The sequence below is a fragment of the Lacerta agilis genome, chromosome 11, assembly GCF_009819535.1.
Source record: "Lacerta agilis isolate rLacAgi1 chromosome 11, rLacAgi1.pri, whole genome shotgun sequence".
Lineage (NCBI taxonomy): Eukaryota > Metazoa > Chordata > Lepidosauria > Squamata > Lacertidae > Lacerta > Lacerta agilis.
Window position 1 is genome coordinate 37,049,448 of NC_046322.1, and position 17,733 is coordinate 37,067,180.

General features: G+C 38.1%; 1 protein-coding gene across 4 annotated transcripts in view; it reads right to left on the minus strand.

The window, feature by feature from the left end:
- Positions 1–17,733, minus strand: part of CHD1 (chromodomain helicase DNA binding protein 1) — a 42,966-nt gene that overhangs the window by 15,506 nt on the left and 9,727 nt on the right. For all 4 annotated transcript variants that reach the window (XM_033164811.1, XM_033164812.1, XM_033164810.1 and 1 more), the window contains exons 3-18: positions 16,175–16,376; positions 14,616–14,720; positions 14,034–14,101; positions 12,468–12,617; positions 10,937–11,199; positions 10,276–10,501; positions 9,229–9,329; positions 8,770–8,948; positions 8,180–8,307; positions 7,118–7,334; positions 3,357–3,446; positions 2,901–3,091; positions 1,319–1,507; positions 999–1,161; positions 439–591; positions 255–326 (exon numbers count right to left, since the gene is read on the minus strand). In XM_033164811.1, coding sequence (XP_033020702.1) covers positions 255–326; positions 439–591; positions 999–1,161; positions 1,319–1,507; positions 2,901–3,091; positions 3,357–3,446; positions 7,118–7,334; positions 8,180–8,307; positions 8,770–8,948; positions 9,229–9,329; positions 10,276–10,501; positions 10,937–11,199; positions 12,468–12,617; positions 14,034–14,101; positions 14,616–14,720; positions 16,175–16,376 — 2,497 coding nt within the window. The remainder of the gene's footprint in view (positions 1–254; positions 327–438; positions 592–998; positions 1,162–1,318; positions 1,508–2,900; positions 3,092–3,356; positions 3,447–7,117; positions 7,335–8,179; positions 8,308–8,769; positions 8,949–9,228; positions 9,330–10,275; positions 10,502–10,936; positions 11,200–12,467; positions 12,618–14,033; positions 14,102–14,615; positions 14,721–16,174; positions 16,377–17,733) is intronic.

Here is a 17,733-nt window from a genome sequence, read left to right on the forward strand (position 1 = left end):
ATGCAATTACTCTAAAACTGCCCAAAACTGTACCAAAACATTTGTCTCCAACACAAACAATGTTGTAAAATAAACTGCTAACCTTAAACAACGTACTACAAATTCCATTTTGTAACATAAAATCCTGGATTTCACTATGAAAGTTTTTATTATAGCTGTTTATAAGATGGTAAATATTCTTTTCTGCTGCTAGAAACATAACACATTCCTTAAAAGATAAAACAAAACACAAAACAGGCAAGTGAACACACTACCTCAGAACCTTCTGCATTAAAATGGTCCAGTGCCTGTTTCCTCAGTTCTCCTTTTATTGACCCATCTAGCCTCTGGAGGGAAAAAGACCAATTAGACTAAGACTGTGCAAGTGTGTAAACAACATGAGGCCAATAAATGTAATAAATGTGTGCACAGTGATATAATTTAATAGTTAGCTCTTACCTGAAAGGGAAACTGACGATATTTCAAATATTCAGCAAGGATGTCCAGCATCCGCACCATTTGAGAAAATATAAGCACTCTGCTGCCACGTTCTCGTAAGCGAATCAGCAGCTTGTCTAAAAGAATGAGCTTCCCACTACTCCGGATTAAATTCTTGAAAGAAAACACAAGATATAAAAAAATCAACGACTGCATGGAAGATTATGTCTGTACATTAACATTAATGCATTTTTCCTGTATATAGAATTCTTAGATTTAAAAAGCGACTACGCATTCAGAATATTGCTATGAAATAAGGTGAGGGAGTGGGCAAGCAGGGGGAGCATTCTCAGCTGCAGCACCATGTTTGTGGAACTTCCTCCTCAGATATGTTTACCTGGTAGAAGTAATTATATATATATATATATATATATATATATATATATATATATATATATATATATATATATATATATATATATATATATATATATATATGATTTGTTTTATATACAAATTTGTTTTACCGGTATATACAAACAATATATGCAGAGCAGTTTTACAAAGACATGAAATTTTACCTGTAAGGCCTCCTGTTTAATATAGAATTCATTATCATCTGGTGGTTTAATGAGGTAGCAATGATTGCAACACTTTTTGAGCTCCATCATGACATTCAGAAAGCCAGAGGTACTCCCCTTTGAACCTTTACTTAAGGCTTTGTAATTCCTAGTTAGAATCCACCTGATATTTAAAAAAAAGTGTATTGTCAGTAATGAAACTGTGGAAAACAGAAAATTTTAAAAAATGCTTGCAGGCAGGCAAACTCTTTACTGTATGAAAGAAACCTGCTCACTTTTCACTGTATGAATTATTTTGACAGCCACAATAAATTACTTACTTATAATATTGCTTTTGCAGTGCACTCATCTCCATTCTTAAAATTTGTTCAACCTTGGCAGGAAGAGATTTTTCTACGTCCTTCTTAACTCTCCTTAATAGAAATGGTTCGAGTTCTTTGTGAAGACTTGCGTAGCCAAATTCCCTTCCTTTCCCATGTTCCTCTTCAAAATCTTCCCAAGAAGAAAACCTTCAATACAAAATGTAACATTTATAATTGTGACAGATTTTCAAAATAAACATACATGCTATGCCAGTAGTCTTACTGTACTTTTATACATGACATCCTGGACATACACACAAGTTTTCCGACTTGAGAAAAACAAGCATATAATAAGCCAAGTTAGTAAGCCAATAGAAAATCTGAATTATGAAAAATAAATTACCCTTGTTTTTAAATGTTGCACTAAGTTCTATGCTACTTAGTTTTAAAGCAGCTTAAGCACTGTACACATTCCTATACACACCTACTTAGGAGTAAGTCCTACTTGAATTCAATGGGACTTACTTCTGAGTGACACGCAAAAAAAGCTCAGTTAATTTATTCTCCCTTCTTTTCTGACAGTTCATCCCCATTTTAATTTCCTTCCACTTTGTTCATATTTGTCCATAAGAAAAATATGGGCAAGTAGCAATATTTCTCAACATACTGAAGGAAAAGTAAAAGGCGAACAAACAAGACTTTACTGGGAGAGATATAATATATTCTACTGGCAGAGACCATACAGATACAAAAACCCCCACCCCTGCCTTCAAAGGGTTCTCCAATAGTCCCCAGCAAGATTCCTAGTACAGCGCCGATGCTCAGGTTTCTATCTTAATAAAGATCTGTATAGTAGAGTTAGTAGAAGTAAACAAATAATCTGAGCCTTTTCAGCAGCTTTCTGTAGTTACACAAATTTACAAACTGCTAATGTAAGCACCCTTTAAAATTAAACTGGTCTAAGTGACTCTATTTAATTTATTTAAATTGGCTGTTGCTGTTTGAGGTGTGTTTTTTTAAGCCATATTAGTTTTCTGTATTATTAGAATAATCATTACTATCATTTTAATTTTAACTTCCTGTTTCTTATTATTTTGCTTCACTACCCTAAAAACAAATCTATGTGGGGTTTACATAAACAAATAAAAGTAGCCAGTATATCAGAAGACCATTATTTACCTCTATTGTGAGACTATATTGAAAATATACAAAACAAAGGGTTGTTCTCAACTAAATTCTACTCTGAGTAGACCCACTGAAATTAGTATACATAGATCAGGCATGCCCATTAATAGCAGAATTTAGCTGGACACAAGCCAAAGCAGCTAAAATAAATAGGTGACCTCTGATGGCTGTCACCATTATGCTCTGCCTGTAAGCTTCCCAGAGGCATTGGACTTTTTGTTTGTTTTTTAACATGGTTCCAGTGTCACATAAACAGGTTAACAACATAAACAAATGAACTCTCCAGACATTGTGCACCAAAACAAAGCGAGAGACAAACCAGCAAAGCTGTAGTCCCTACCATTTTTCAAGGAGTGATAGTTAAATAATTACAGTATACTGACTATACATGGTTAGTATAGTAAGTTTTACCTACTTATCTGGCATGATGAAGTGCAGCAAGGACCAGAGCTCTTTCAGGGAGTTTTGCAGGGGTGTTCCAGTGATAAGGAGGCGATGATTGGACTTGAAGTCTATTAACGTCTTGTACAGGAGGGAATCATCATTTTTTAATCGATGGGCTTCATCTACTCCTATAAATGCCCAGTTCAGACCACCAAGGAATGACTGTTCAAATAAAAAAAAAATGAATGACCTTTTGTTTCAGAGATTAAGCATTTAAAATGGCAATTTAAGTGGTGCGGTAGAAAAATGAACATCTAATCTATTAAAAACTTTCTACCTCCTTCCACAAAATTGAAAACGACTGCCTTTTTCAGTAATAAAATTCACAAGTCACTTCTATTGAACCTAAGAACTGTTGACAGGCAAGTCTAGTTCCTTCAGCATTCTGCTTTCATTTTGAGAAGTGAGTGGTGGTCTAATTACTTACCTTATCCTTCAGTAAAATTTCATAAGTTGTCAGAAGAATGTTAAATTTCAATCTTTTGGTCTGCAGATGCATCCATTCATGTGTTCTTATCTGCAGACAAAGTTGGTGAGAAATTAAGTTATGAAATATTTCTGTAAATTCTGATATTTGATGGTGTTAGCTTCTAAACATTACCTGACACACAAGCCAAGTGCTCATAAATATGCAAGTGAGTAAGTGGGATCAGATTAGAATAGCTGCACAATCATTGCAATATACTTCTGCACCAGCGCAGCTTAACCTGTTTCTTTGTAACTGTCTTGCAACTGTTCCTTTGCAGCTATGTTACAAAACAGAGAAACACAAGCCATTACCTTGCTCATTCTAGAGCCTTTATGGAAGAAAGATCCATGACACTGCAAGAATGATGTAACCAGAGGCAGAAGCCAGAGAACTAGCTTTTATTTACAAGCACATTTCACAAAAGAAAACACATATTCATCATTTTATTTACTTGTAAATCTCTATTTCCCTTGAGGAACAACATAACAGCCCAGACTGTGGCAAAGTCATTCCCTCTGGGATGAGAGGAAACAAGATTAAGATGGATGAGGGAATGGCTTTCTCTTAAGTCCACTGAATGAAAAGTCATTTATTAATTTATCAGCCTAACCTTTTCCAAAAGGTTGTTGTGAAGATAAAATTGGAATGGGGACCAGAATCAAGTAGGTTGCCCAGACCTCCTTGGTGGTATTAAAATACTGTATTATATCTATTTATCAACACATATTTTATATCCATGTATCTCTACCTATGTAAAACCTGTATCTAACTATCTGTGGAAGTGTGTGTGGGCTCACACAGATAATGTATAACTATATGAGAAGTCCATAAGTAAAAAAAACAACCACTACGTTTTCAAGATGCCAACCTAGGAACTGTGCCAAATAACCTAATGAGACAAGTTTCTGTTGCTCAACTGCATGCTAATATAAACCTGTAGTACACCTGTTTCTATGAATTAGGCCTGTTTATCTGCCAACTGATACTGAAAGTCCAGGAGACTTAACAGCACTGCTTAGAAGAAGTGTGCATGCACACGAAAGCTCACACCAAGAACAAACTTAGTTGGTCTCTAAGGTGCTACTGGAAGGATTTTTTATATTTTTTATTTTGTTTCAACTATGGTAGACCAACACCATAGTGTGACTAGCACTGCTTAGAGTTCAACATATTCTTTGACTCAAATGAATTCTGAGGAATTCTATGGAATTCAAATTGTAACACAATTTGCCCAGCCAAGTGGTGATGAACACAGCAGTGGACTTCTGTTATATCTACAAAGCAAGGAAATATCTTGGTTGTGCTGCTGTGAACTTCAGCATCCACAACTTGGAGCACCTTTTCTCCAGCAATTTGCTGAAATACTTGAGAGACAGAATGGCTCGTTTCTTCCTATTGGTTTCCAGCATGGTGAAAAAATATGCCCAATGCCTCATGGGCTGGAACCATTTCTAAAGTTTGAAACTGAAGCAGATATGACCGGTTTTGTACAAGTGCCTGAAAAGGCACTTCAATCATGTACTGGGCACGAACCAATTTCTAGATTAGGATCAGCACTCTTATCATGCACTGCAGGATCAACTGATCTGATGCTGTCATCTCTCAGATTGCAAAGGTTATAAATGACTGCCCACTTACAAGGCAGGACAGGAGGGTAGTGCCACTGGTTAGAAAGCACACTGAGATACTTAGCAGGGTCTTGAAAAACCCTTTATCCTCTGATACCTGAAGTTGCTACGCTACTGCAACTGCAACCCCCCCCCCTTCTCTTCAGACAATTAACATCTAATCCAGATTATGCTATTGGGCCTTTAGGAGAGTTGGGTCCTATGGCGTGATGGGGATCTGTAGGGAGACTTACATGAAAACATTTCATTGGTTCGAAAATGGGTATCTGGTGAGTTGGGAGATCCTATAAACAGGTCCTTCTAAGTTTAGGTGAGTACTGCCTGAAGGCTCAAACATGATAGTGACAGACAGGAGAAGTTCTGTGGAACAGGATTGTTTTTGGCAAGACATAGGGATGCGGGTGGCGCTGTGGGTTAAACCACAGAGCCTAGGGCTTGCTGATCAGAAGGTTGGTGGTTCGAATCCCCGTGACCGGGTGAGCTCCTGTTGCTTGGTCCTTGCTCCTGCCAACCTAGCTCTGGCAGGAAGGTAAACGACGTTTCTGTGCACTGCTCTGGTTCGCCAGAAGCGGCTTAGTCATGCTGGCCACATGACCCGGAAGCTGTACGCCAGCTCCCTCAGCCAGTAAAGGGAGATTAGCGACGCAACCCCAGAGTCGGACACGACTGGACCTAATGGTCAGGGGTCCCTTTACCTTTCCTATAGTTACTACTGCTACCTGGCTAAATATATCTTACCCCGGAAGAAAGAGGAATAAAGAGTAACAGTTAATCATGTTCTTGCCTGAATGGTTTGTTCCTCAGAGTAGTCATCTGCCCCACCCCACACCTGCCCTGTTTTACTGTACAAATGAGGAACTGAAAGATGGAACTGTTATTCTGCAGTTCTTTTTTGTTTCCTAGCTTTTCTTCCTTCTCTCTTCCCCTCTCTTTTGCTCCAAACACTTCTTTCTCTTTAGAGGCAGGAAAGCATTTCACCCCTGCAAATGAATTACTTTGAGAATAACTTGTCCATCTGAATCCTGCATCCTGCCATCAAAGAGAGACTGACTTCAAAGTAGCTCAAACTGTTGCCTTGTTCCCGAGAAAGAATTAAAGATCCTCAGGTACCGGAGTTAAATGTGCTTAACACTTGATCAGTATAACACTTTACTTCTTGATCAACTAGTTTATTTTAACAAGCAACAGCAAAAAGCAGTCAGTGAATTTTATTAAGAAAAAATGTAAATTAAAAGACTGTGTTAAAATATTGCTTAGTTGAAGGGTAACAAAGAAGATTAAATCAAAATGATTGGAAGTATTTTCAGCTGCATTTGTAGTAGATTCAAAAGAACTGATAAGCATAATGTAAATTTCTCATACAACATTCTAAGACCTATAGTTTCATGTTTTACAGTCCATTTCATTACTGAATAAAGCTACTATCTGTACATACCTCTCTAATGAAAGTAATCAATTATTACATTTTAACTACTTGAGTTCAGCAAATTGAAACTTGAATGAATACTGCCTCTTGGTTAGTTGGCCTTCCTCTGCCTTAGCAGACAATGGAAGAGTCTGTGCCATTTCCTAGATAGCAGCAATGTATTTGGCAAAAATGAAAGGCTAATATTTCTCTGTTATTCAACCAAGTATCAAAATATTGGAGAATACACACTTTATTTTACTTACAAAAATATTAAATATTACCAAAATGAGTAACTCTTTAAAATAAATGTGAAATTTGGTTACAGTGGTACCTCGACTTACGAGCGTCTCGACTTCCGCATTTTTCGACTTCCGAATGACCTCCGGAAGAAAAAAAATGGCCGCCGCTTCTGAAATTTTCGACTTGCGAAGGGAAAGCGGCGGCACGATACCTCGACTTACGAAAATTTGAATGCGGTTTTTTCGACAACTGAAGTTTTTTCCTGTTCCGAGATGGCGCCTTCGACTTACGAAGATTTCAACTTACGAGCGTGCCTTCGGAACGGATTAATTTCGTAAGTCGAGGTACCACTGTAGTTTTAATTTTTCCAATACCATCTCTGTATAAGCACCAATTTCGGATCTACTAAGAATACGGTGACACCGTACAATTTGATTACTTACCACATTTCTGCTAGTAATATCCCCCAGATAAACTACAGCATTCATCTGGGGAGCCCATATCTCGATTTCTCTTTGCCAAGATGTCAAAGTGGAAAGTGGCACTACCAGCAAGAAAGGTCCATATAACTGGTGTTCATGAAACAAATAATTCAGAAAGGAGATAGTTTGTATTGTTTTGCCCAAGCCCATTTCATCTGCAAGAATGCAACTGTTGCTCCTGTAAAGTGAGGTATATAAAACATGGCAAATTTCAGAATGACAGTTGCAGTATTTCTCCCACAAGAGCAGATTTCAACATTTTGCAGTGGGTACAAGAGGAATCATTGGGGGGGGGGGAGACAATAGTTCCCCAGGAAAGACTGGAGGGGGACATTTCAGAGCCTAGCAAGGACCCTGTTGCCCCAAGGATTTTGATAGGGGCTTTTGATAGGAATTTTGGGGATTAAGCCTATTTCCCCCGGGATAACAAAATTTCATCACTGCATAGTGTGAAAGGGTGGCAGAAAAGGCCAGACCCTCAGGAAAGTCTAGTGTATGGAAATATCATCCCTCAGTATATGTCATTGGTGGGGTTAGGTCATGGGCATCTGTACCATCGGACAACGGGTGCAGCAAAGTGATTCAGAAGCTTAGGGAGTCACTGACAGGACAGAAATGCTTTGTTAATGGCATAATCTGACCTAGGATCTGAGAACCTTCCCCAAATTTCCCCCATTCAACTTGTAATTCAGGGTACACACAGAATCAACGCACACCGCTCATTTAAACACTCATATTAAATAATAAAAACTGAACCACGTCAGTTTAACTCCTACCTTCAGATTTTAACTAGAATACAATTTTTGATAATCATGCTTTAAAAAAGAAGAAGTCTGCATGGCAATAAGAATGGGATAAAAATAACTATTTTTGTACAATCCATTAAACATAACTACCACATGCACACAGATATTTATTAAGTGGCAAATGTGTATGACTTGTGTTCCTGTTAAGCTTGTAAAATAAAATAAAAATACGCATGTGTATTTAACATATAATTGCAACATTTTATTATGTACTTACTTGCACCAAGAGTGAGCTAACCAGTTCAATCCATTTAACTGATAATCTCTTAGCTCTAAACCTTCATGCCCTCCAATGTAAGATGGTTGTTTCTTTAGGGCCACAAACCTTGGCCTCTGCTTTAAAACCTGGCAAAAGAGAGGTGGTGAGAATATCACTTCTCCTTCCAATTCAAATATAGAAAATTAAAACAATCGTTATGCAAGTGAAAAACTGAATCTACTACAGCCAAGGACCAACTTCCACCCTAAGCATCATGCTTAAAAAAATAGTTCTTAAATAGTTGAAATCATTAGACCTTATAATTCCTTTTGTTGGATTAGATTTCACATACAGCAGATGAAGTGGTAAAGCTATGCCTAGCATCATTCAGTCAAATGCTCCTCTATGCAAAATAATTCTCTGACAAAGAAAATAAGACGTTGGGAAGAATGTTAGGCTTAATCCCTTATTCCTAACCAATAGTATTCTATGCAGGTTTCTTCTTTTTGAATTGAGCTACCATTTGCAAAATGGAAGTGGTATAGCCTGACACGGGATACAACTTCAACTGAAGGAGACATTATTAAAAGAAACACGAATGTACCCACCTTACAGTCCTTAAAAGGAGTTGTCTTGGATTGATTTCTGCTAAAATACTCGTCAATGCGTGACTGGAATTTTTTTGCAATGAGAGCACCATCTTCCCAGCTGCATTCAGAGTAAGGGAGACCCTGCCATTTACAATAATAGTCTGGATAACCTGCTGCTGACTTCTGATTTGAATGAGCTGTGGAAAATATATGTTTAAAATGAAATTTAACACTGTACTTTCTTATCCAGATGACACATAATTAGGCTCAAATAAGGCACTATGCTGAACAACTCATGAATAGATGAACAACGTATGGATATAGCTGTACTAACATGTACATTGAAAGTCTTTAAAATAGTTTATAAAATACGATGAGATACAACTTCTTTCCAACTACATGAACACTGAAAAACTTAAATGCATGCATTATGCTGGTATATCATCATTATTTTCAAATTCAAAATCTGTCACTTACCAATTATTCTTTCTACTATTTGATACTGTTTGTGCAAATCATCTGTGAGTTCTTGCTGGCAGTTATAATATTCCACATCTTCTGGAGAAGCATTTTTTAACCTGGAATGAAATTACACAACGTTATAGCCCTGTAGAATGCATAGTTTATTCTTCTTCTAACTTTCAACAGAAGTACAGGAAGACTGATTAGAAACTTTTCCTGAGGGGGTGGGGGGGGGGAAGGGAGGGACAAAAGGTAAGTAAATTGGAAATCTATAAAGAAATTTAGAAAGCACAACCTGGAGGCAACATTCTACTATTCTCCTCTTCCTCTTTTTATCTTTGCAACAGTCCCACAACATAAACGAGGTTCAGTTGATATATGTACATAAGAGGTTCTTGCCAATAGACTGGGGGGTGGAGATGCAGAGGGCTCAATCTGCATTCAGTGAACTGCACCCAATGAATCCTGTTGGCAACCCTGACAAGTCAGTAACTACTACTAGTGTTTTGAGTCGAAAAAATATAGTGGAATCCATATTTTCACTAATTCTTTTTTACCCAATGTAGCCCCTCCACCCTACCAAAAGGCTATTGGTCCTTCTGGAACAGTATGGAATATGGCAGGGACAGCCTACATGGAGTGGTCTCCAAGTGCTGTGGACTACAACTCCCATTACCGCTGCTAGCATGGCCCAGGATGATATGAGCTGTAGTCCAAAACAGCTGGAGGGCACCACACTGTTTATCCCTGTAATATGGCTTAAAGGGCTGCAATCAAGACTGGTGAAAATGGGGTACCTCATCTTGTTGTAGTGGAAGCGTTTCTGCTGGCACAAAGCCACAACTGGATACAGCACACAGTAACTATTAAGAATCCTGCATAATGCAGATCAACAGTACTATAGTACTTTGATTTTTTTCAAACATTATGAATGAATTACATCTGCCTTATTCAGCATTCTGCCAATCATGTTCACGCATGAATAAAGACACGTGCCAAATGAATACGTCAATAATATACAATATGTGCTTGTATTATGCTTTTACGATAAACAATACTTGCCACCGTTTTGTTTCTTGATCCTTTTTCTTATAGTTGTCCAGTTTCTTCATTCCTCTAACATTCTGCTGTTTCAGGGTTTCTTCAGTTTCCCAAGTGTTATGAATGTGAGACCAACCTTTCCATTTAATCAAGTACTGCACGTCACCAGGTTCTGTTGCTTTATCAAATCCTGCATTTGGATCTCCATCAGCTTCAACTGCATAGATAGTGGTTGTAGCACCAGTTGCTGAAAAAGAGCATGACAACAGCATCAACTACAATACTAAATGGCTTTAGTTGAGCAGCAAACATTGTTAGATTGATTTTAGATGACAGAAGCATCTGTAATCACTCCATGAAGACTAGAATGCTGGTACATCGCTGTGCTATTTAAAAGTTCAATACAAACTATATTAATGCCAGAAGTATATGTTAAAACCAACATATACAGCAAAACTACAGCAAATAAAGAGAAAAATAGGACAGCACTGAAACAGCATATATAACCAAAATATTTTGTAATACATACAAAAAACTACGGTAAGTTTGATTAACAAGGTTGTTAAAATATCTGTTATTTTATTATTCACAACATGTATTTCCCATATATTTCATCCAATAGAAATAATCTGAAACATTATTCATCAGCTTGAGAAGTTTTACAAATATAAATCTGTATTACCTCCTTTTCGTCCAATGCGGCTATCCATAAATTTTTCAATTGTCTCAAATTCATCTTCTTCAGGTTGTGGGACATCTTCTCCACAGACTTCCAGCAGATCATCTGAATCTGTCTTTGCTTCTTCAGCTTCTTTGTAACTAACATTTACTGTTGCCTGGCGGCGAGATCCTCTTTTATCATAATCGTCGTCGTCATCATCATCTGATGAGTCAAGCTGCCTTTTCTTCTGCCCCCCACTTTTCTTTCCACTTTTTTGCTTTATTCTTAAACATTTGAAGAACAATAAAAGAAAAACAGACTTTCATAACACTCATCAGTAAAAGCCCTAGAATAAATGGCAAGCAAAGATGCTCAAAACCCTGAAGGTTGTGCTGGAGCACCAATTTTTATTAACTTCCTGTAGTAAATCTCTGAATGTGCAAACTATCAGATTTCTAAAGCCTTCGTCACCACATTCTAACCAGTTGACTTTGCCACAGCCCAACGCTTTCTGTACCCTGGTCACTGCCACTCCAGTCAATCAAAAGGAATAAAATATATTATTGACAGGATCCAGGAATGCATTTGAACACTGTAAAATAGAGAATTACAGTGGTACCTCTGGTTAAGTACTTAATTCGTTCCGGAGGTCCGTTCTTAACCTGAAACTGTTCTTAACCTGAAGCACCACTTTAGCTAATGGGACCTCCCGCTGCCGCTGCACCGCCAGAGCACAATTTCTGTTCTTATCCTGAAGCAAAGTTCTTAACCTGAAGCGTTATTTCTGGGTTAGTGGAGTATGTAACCAGAAGCATATGTAACCTGAAGCGTATGTAACCCGGTGTACCACTGTAGCTTATATGTGCCTTCTCCTTCTGTCTCATCTTAAAATGATCCAGACACAGGGCGATATCTCTATAGAATAGAAAGCAAGTTCTTTAGAAGATAAAGTAAGCTGACGGCTGAACTAGGAAGCATCTCCCATTAGTGTGTTTTAAGGACGCACCTTGTTTTTAGAGTTTTAAATTGTTTTAATCTAATGAATTGTTTTTAAAAGTTGTTTTAAATTGTTTGTAGCACTGTGACCCACCTTTGGGTAATAAACCACCACCCTAATCATTACCACAATCATCATAATTTTTCCTAACTATCTTCAATAAAGGAGGAAGACAGGCAGCTGTAAAATTGACCCCACCTGTCCTTGGATCACAAAAATTGCAAGACAGAAACTCAGCCCAAGTAGGTTCAGTGCTCAAAAAGATTTCTACCTTCTTTCTTTCTAGTTTGCAAACAAAGACAAGCTTTGGCCTAAAGCAGTCTAAACTAGGTAGCAGATCATTCTGCAATGGAGGCAAGAAAAATAGTAGATATATGGAGAAAATGGGAGATGCCTCCTCAGCCAGAAGACAACTTTTTCCCTTCTGCATCCCAGTGTACAATGACAAGCTCATCTACTTACTGGACTCCTAGATGGCAACGTGTAGGGAGGATATTTATATATTTTTATCCAAACAAGGGGGACACTTTAGAATCAAAAATATTTTTCACATACCTGCTTGGAGGCTTCCTGCTCTTGACTTTGTTTTTTGGCTCATAGTCAGATTCACTCTCTTCACAACTACTTTTATCTCTGCTTTCTTCCAAATCAGAATCTGAAGCAGTTCCAGAGACAGATCCTGACCCAGACATTTGCCAGTCTTCACTACATAAATTAAAATTACAAAAAGAACATTTATATACCTAAATATAGATCAATAGAAGTAAGAATCTTACAAAATCAAGTTTTTTAGTATAAAATTTTAAATGGAGTGTGCCACTATCCTGACACATTTTGAAAACAGCAATGTTGAACAAGTGAAATTAGCCGAAAATTTAATGTAGATGGAAGGTGTTACAGGAAAAGGGTTAAACCTTTAACTTTACATGACTAAAATGAACAGTTAATGATTTACAGAAATTTGTGAATATTTCAGTAAGTAGTTATTTGCCACTTTCTTTAAAAATTCTATCTCTACAGCTTTCACACAATAGGAGAAATATCTGGGATAATTCCAGATTCATTAAAATGAACTGCTAACTATACAGATATTACACATTAATGACCTTTTCTCCCTGCCATTAATACTCAAACCTTCATATATTAAATAAACGAAGCAATATGTAAATTCTAGGAAAAACTTTTAAATGAAGCAAATCTCAGTGAAGCAAGGGGCTACTTAAAAAAAACCAAATATGAATTGAATATATGAACCTTTAACTTAATGAGACCTGCTGTGGTCCACAAATATGTTAGCAGCACTGGCCATAATCCAAATTCTCCCTCAACCCTGATGAGCCTCAGCCTTCCTTCTAAGTCTGTAGCTGGAGGTAGGGGATCATCCTTATAGTTGCACTGCTTTCTGGATGCACTATGAGCCCCTTATAAGTAAAGCACAACTTTGGACAATCCAAAGGACAATTCCTTGGGGTGGATAATTTCTAAGGTTAAGCTCAGTAGAAAGGACAGTGGGAAAGGGGGCAGGGGCAAATTCCAAATTCAAGAGGATGGTTGGAGCTCCTTCAACATCAGATGCACTTCTGAAAGCTTCAGAAGTGCAGTGGGGCTGCAGATATGACTACTCTCTCTCCCTTCAGTATCAAGCTCAGGAGGGAAGGGGCATGGAATTGTCCTGACCTAGTAACATGCTTTGGGTGCATTATATGAGTATATATAAAACAGTGTGATGTCAGAGACCAGATCTGCCTCAGTAAGAGAATGATGGGATGATAGAAAGCAAACATTTTGATTGGCCAACTGCACAGAAAACATTCACCAGATTATGATTAAAGGGCTTTGACCTCTTGAAAAGAAATATGTTCTGGTCAATTAAACTCCTAATACTGTTGCAGTTGTCTGTTTCTAAAATGAGAATGTTTCCATGCAAAGATCTTAAATACTGTATGCAAATCCTGACATGTCACTCTTTTAAAACCATGCAAGTATACAGATAAGAAGTAGCTTATTCACTGGATACTAAGCAACAACTGAGATAAAATAACATTGATAACGTCATGTGCTCTACTTATCAGATAAATTTAAAACACACTACATCAAGCTACGTAATACTTAATTTCCTACTCTTTATGTTTCTTCCTCTTGATTTCACTGGATGAGTCATCGGCAGAATCTTCACTACTTGATGAGTCCTGCATAGAAAAACAAAATATAAGGTCCATAAAGATGTAAACAAACAGTCATTCTCTTAACACTGCTATTCCATTTCAACACCGAAGTTACAGATAATTTTGCAGGTAAGATGAGGAAGGATGGCACATTAAGTTTGGATGGCAAGGGACATTTGAAAAGTTGATCCTCAATCCAGCTACTGGTTGCCTCATTAAAGCTGCTTGTCAAATTAGCTCCTGAATTGGTCCTCCAGCCCATTTGAACTCAACACCTTTTTTCTTTTACAAGGGAATTCAAATACATATTTTATAATCTTGTGAATACTGAAAGCAAGTATGATGTACAGTCTTAAAGATACTGTGCTGGCCCCAAGAAAGGTAACAGTTTGCATCTACAGTTGTATACAAGTCAATGATTTGAAGGATAACTTTACTTAAAGGATACTTTGACTCAGATTTCTCTTTTAAAATACTGGCATTGGCTAGTAAAGATCTGTGTTTACATTTACATTTAAAATACTAGCTAACTATTCACCTCTTCTGAGCCACTGTTTGAGGATGCTGCTTTTGACTGCTGCTGCTGTTTCCTGAGCATTGCTGATCTCTGTACAGCCAGAATACTTGGGTTTGATTTCCAAAACTAAAGCAAAATTCAAATAAAAACATTATGTAGTCACATAAAACACAAGCAATAAAATACATTCTTCAGTAAAGTCCACAAACTTTACAAGTAACAGGTAGATCCAAAATACAAGAAGTTATCTAAATCACTGTCCAGAAGCCTTACCTTAAGAAACAAATGAACACAATTGAAATATATCTACATTTCTTCCACTGACAACATAGACATAATAAATTAATTTCAAACTGCAACACCATTAAACACTATCTCACCATGCATGCTATATTGGAGGGTCTATTGTGAACTTGATTCCATTGTTTGGTTGCAGGCACATCTAATATGGGCTTTAAAATATCCGCTCATCTGGGACGGGGAGGCATCATTTGTTGCATGGAACGGTCACAGCTGTTCCATGGAGTCCCTCTGAGACAGCCAGGGGGGGGGGGGATGGCCACCTGGTCCTGCTCACCTTCAACTGCAGGCCTTCCAGATGAGGGACAGGCACCTCCTTCTGGGCCTATCAGGGGCAGAGGCTTGGGGACTGCACGTAGCCTAGCCCTAGTCTATATAAGGGGGAGGCCAGATGCAAGCCACCCCCTTCGCAGATTTTGAATGGCTCAGGTGAAACACCACAGCATGATACACCAAATTCAAACCACTCCAACTAAAATATGCCATGCTGAATTTGTGCATGCTTTAAGGCGGGGTGGCATGGGGACTTGATTCAACAACAGAAAGAGTTACAGTTGTATTGATATGCTAAGGATATCATGCCATCGTCAAAATTATGTGGCAAAAATTAGAAACGATTCTTTAATATATTATTCTGTAAGTTTCTTCTAAACTTAAAGGAGACTTTTACTTAAGGGTTGCCAGAAACATCCAATGTATTCACTGTTGCATGAACTGAGTTCCACATGTGGTACTTCTCTTTCCTCTTGAATCCTTGCACCCACCAGACCTGCTATGGAGGTTGTTCCAATCCTCTGGAGCAGATTTTGAGGGTGCATCGAAGAGGAGGGGGAAGTTGTGCAAGTGCAAGCCTGCTACACAAGTGGAATGGCAGCAGTGAATACAACACACATTGCTAAATAACCCAGGTAGTGTTAATGTCAACACTGGGTATTTCTTAGAAAGGTGAAAGTTTGGCACTGCTGCCATCTGATATTTTTATCAACATTTCCAATGTTTCATATATTGTATATTCCGGCATATAAGACGACTGGGCGTATAAGACGACCCCCAACTTTTCCAGTTAAAATATAGAGTTTGAGATATACACAGATTCTCCACCTGGCGTATAAGACGACCCCCGACTTTTGAGAAGATTTTCCTGGATTAAAAAGTAGTCTTATACGCCAGAATATACAGTAACTAAAGTATTTTCTAACTTACACTATTTATGCAGATGCTTACTTAATACAACAACCATTTAAATAGAGTCTCTCATATGTGGAGAGAGTCCACCTTACCTCAGCTCCATCAACCTTTGGAGGTTTAGCTTGGACTTTCTTTTCCTTAGATGTATCAGACTCAGATTCTGATTGACTGCCAGACTCTGAACCAGAGTCTGAATCGCTGCTTCCCGATTGGCTGCTACTTCCATTGCTACTGCTTCCAGAACTTGACCCAGATCCAGAACCTGATGCTGAACCAGAATCATCATCTGACTGGCTGCAATTTTAAGTTAAAAGTAAATATTATAAGAAGGTTGAAGAACAGATTCAGGTGTGCAGTCCTCATTTAAAAGCCCCTTAGTGTTAGCCTTAGATAGTAAATGTTGCTGCTTCAACAGTATGCCCAGCTGATTATCAGTCTTTGCAGTAATGCCTGCATCTGCAAGTTGGAGTTCTCCCAATAAATCTCTCAAAAGGAGAGTCAATGAATTAAGGAGCCTTGAATATGCTTTTTTTTTTTTTGGAACACACATACTTAGAACATAGGATAAAGTACAGAATGGAATGACCTCAGACATCTAGTTGCTAGGTAACTGAACACTGCATGCTGGACACAGGAATGTTAATGTTTCCCCATCCAGATAACAATTGCTCAAATGTTAATAACACCCTATCAAGACCTTGCCACATGCTTTAGAGCTATGGGCATGCAGTTGCATGCTTTTGCGTACATTTGCACACAAGCAGCTTCCTCCAACAGACAGACAAAAATGTGTTTTAAACTTCACTCATATATTTAGAATGTAGTTTTTCTAATGGCTTGTGTTGTGGAGCTTGGCAACCAATAGTTGATATATTTCAAAGGGAGAGATACACACAGATCTCTGACTGGTTTGAGGCTGACATTAAGGAAATGGAGCCTGTTATTGCTTGCAAAGTGAGAGCTCTTATGACCTACAAGTGTGCACCCTGCGAGAAGATGCACTAAGACAGGCAGGGAGTGATGCCCACTGAATTGCCAGACAATGTGCCAATGACTACTGTCAGAGCATTCAACTTGCTGCTGTCAGTGGCAACACTTGCAAAATGTACACAGACATGAAGAAAGCCTTGTACAGTCAAGAAAACTGCACCACTGAAAACCTAGTTGGGAGAGATCATCACAAGCTGCAACAAGCAGATGAAGCAATGGGCAGAGTACCATCAAGAACTGTACACACGAGAAAACATGGTCACTGACACAGCAGTTGACAGTGTCCACACTCTGCCTGTCTTGAAAGAGCTGGATGTTCCTCCCTTGATGAGCAGAAGAACACTATAAACTCCCAGGAATGCAGTAAATTTGAAAGAGAAATAACAAACTTCTAGTACTCCACTCTGGCTCAGCATCATTAAGTAATTTTCTGACTTGGTCCTGTTTCCATTTATACTATTTTTAATGGGAAAATAGCACTGCAGAAAGGTCTCCATTAATAATTATTAGTGACAATAGCTATTGGTCATATGAATCTGAATACCTGTTGGTGGAGAACATCAAAGGGTTAAGGCTGTTGTTGTCAAGGGACATCTAGTATGCCACTGTGGAAAATTGGAAGGTGGCCTATTTTCAGTAGGTGCTCTCTTTACGTTATTAT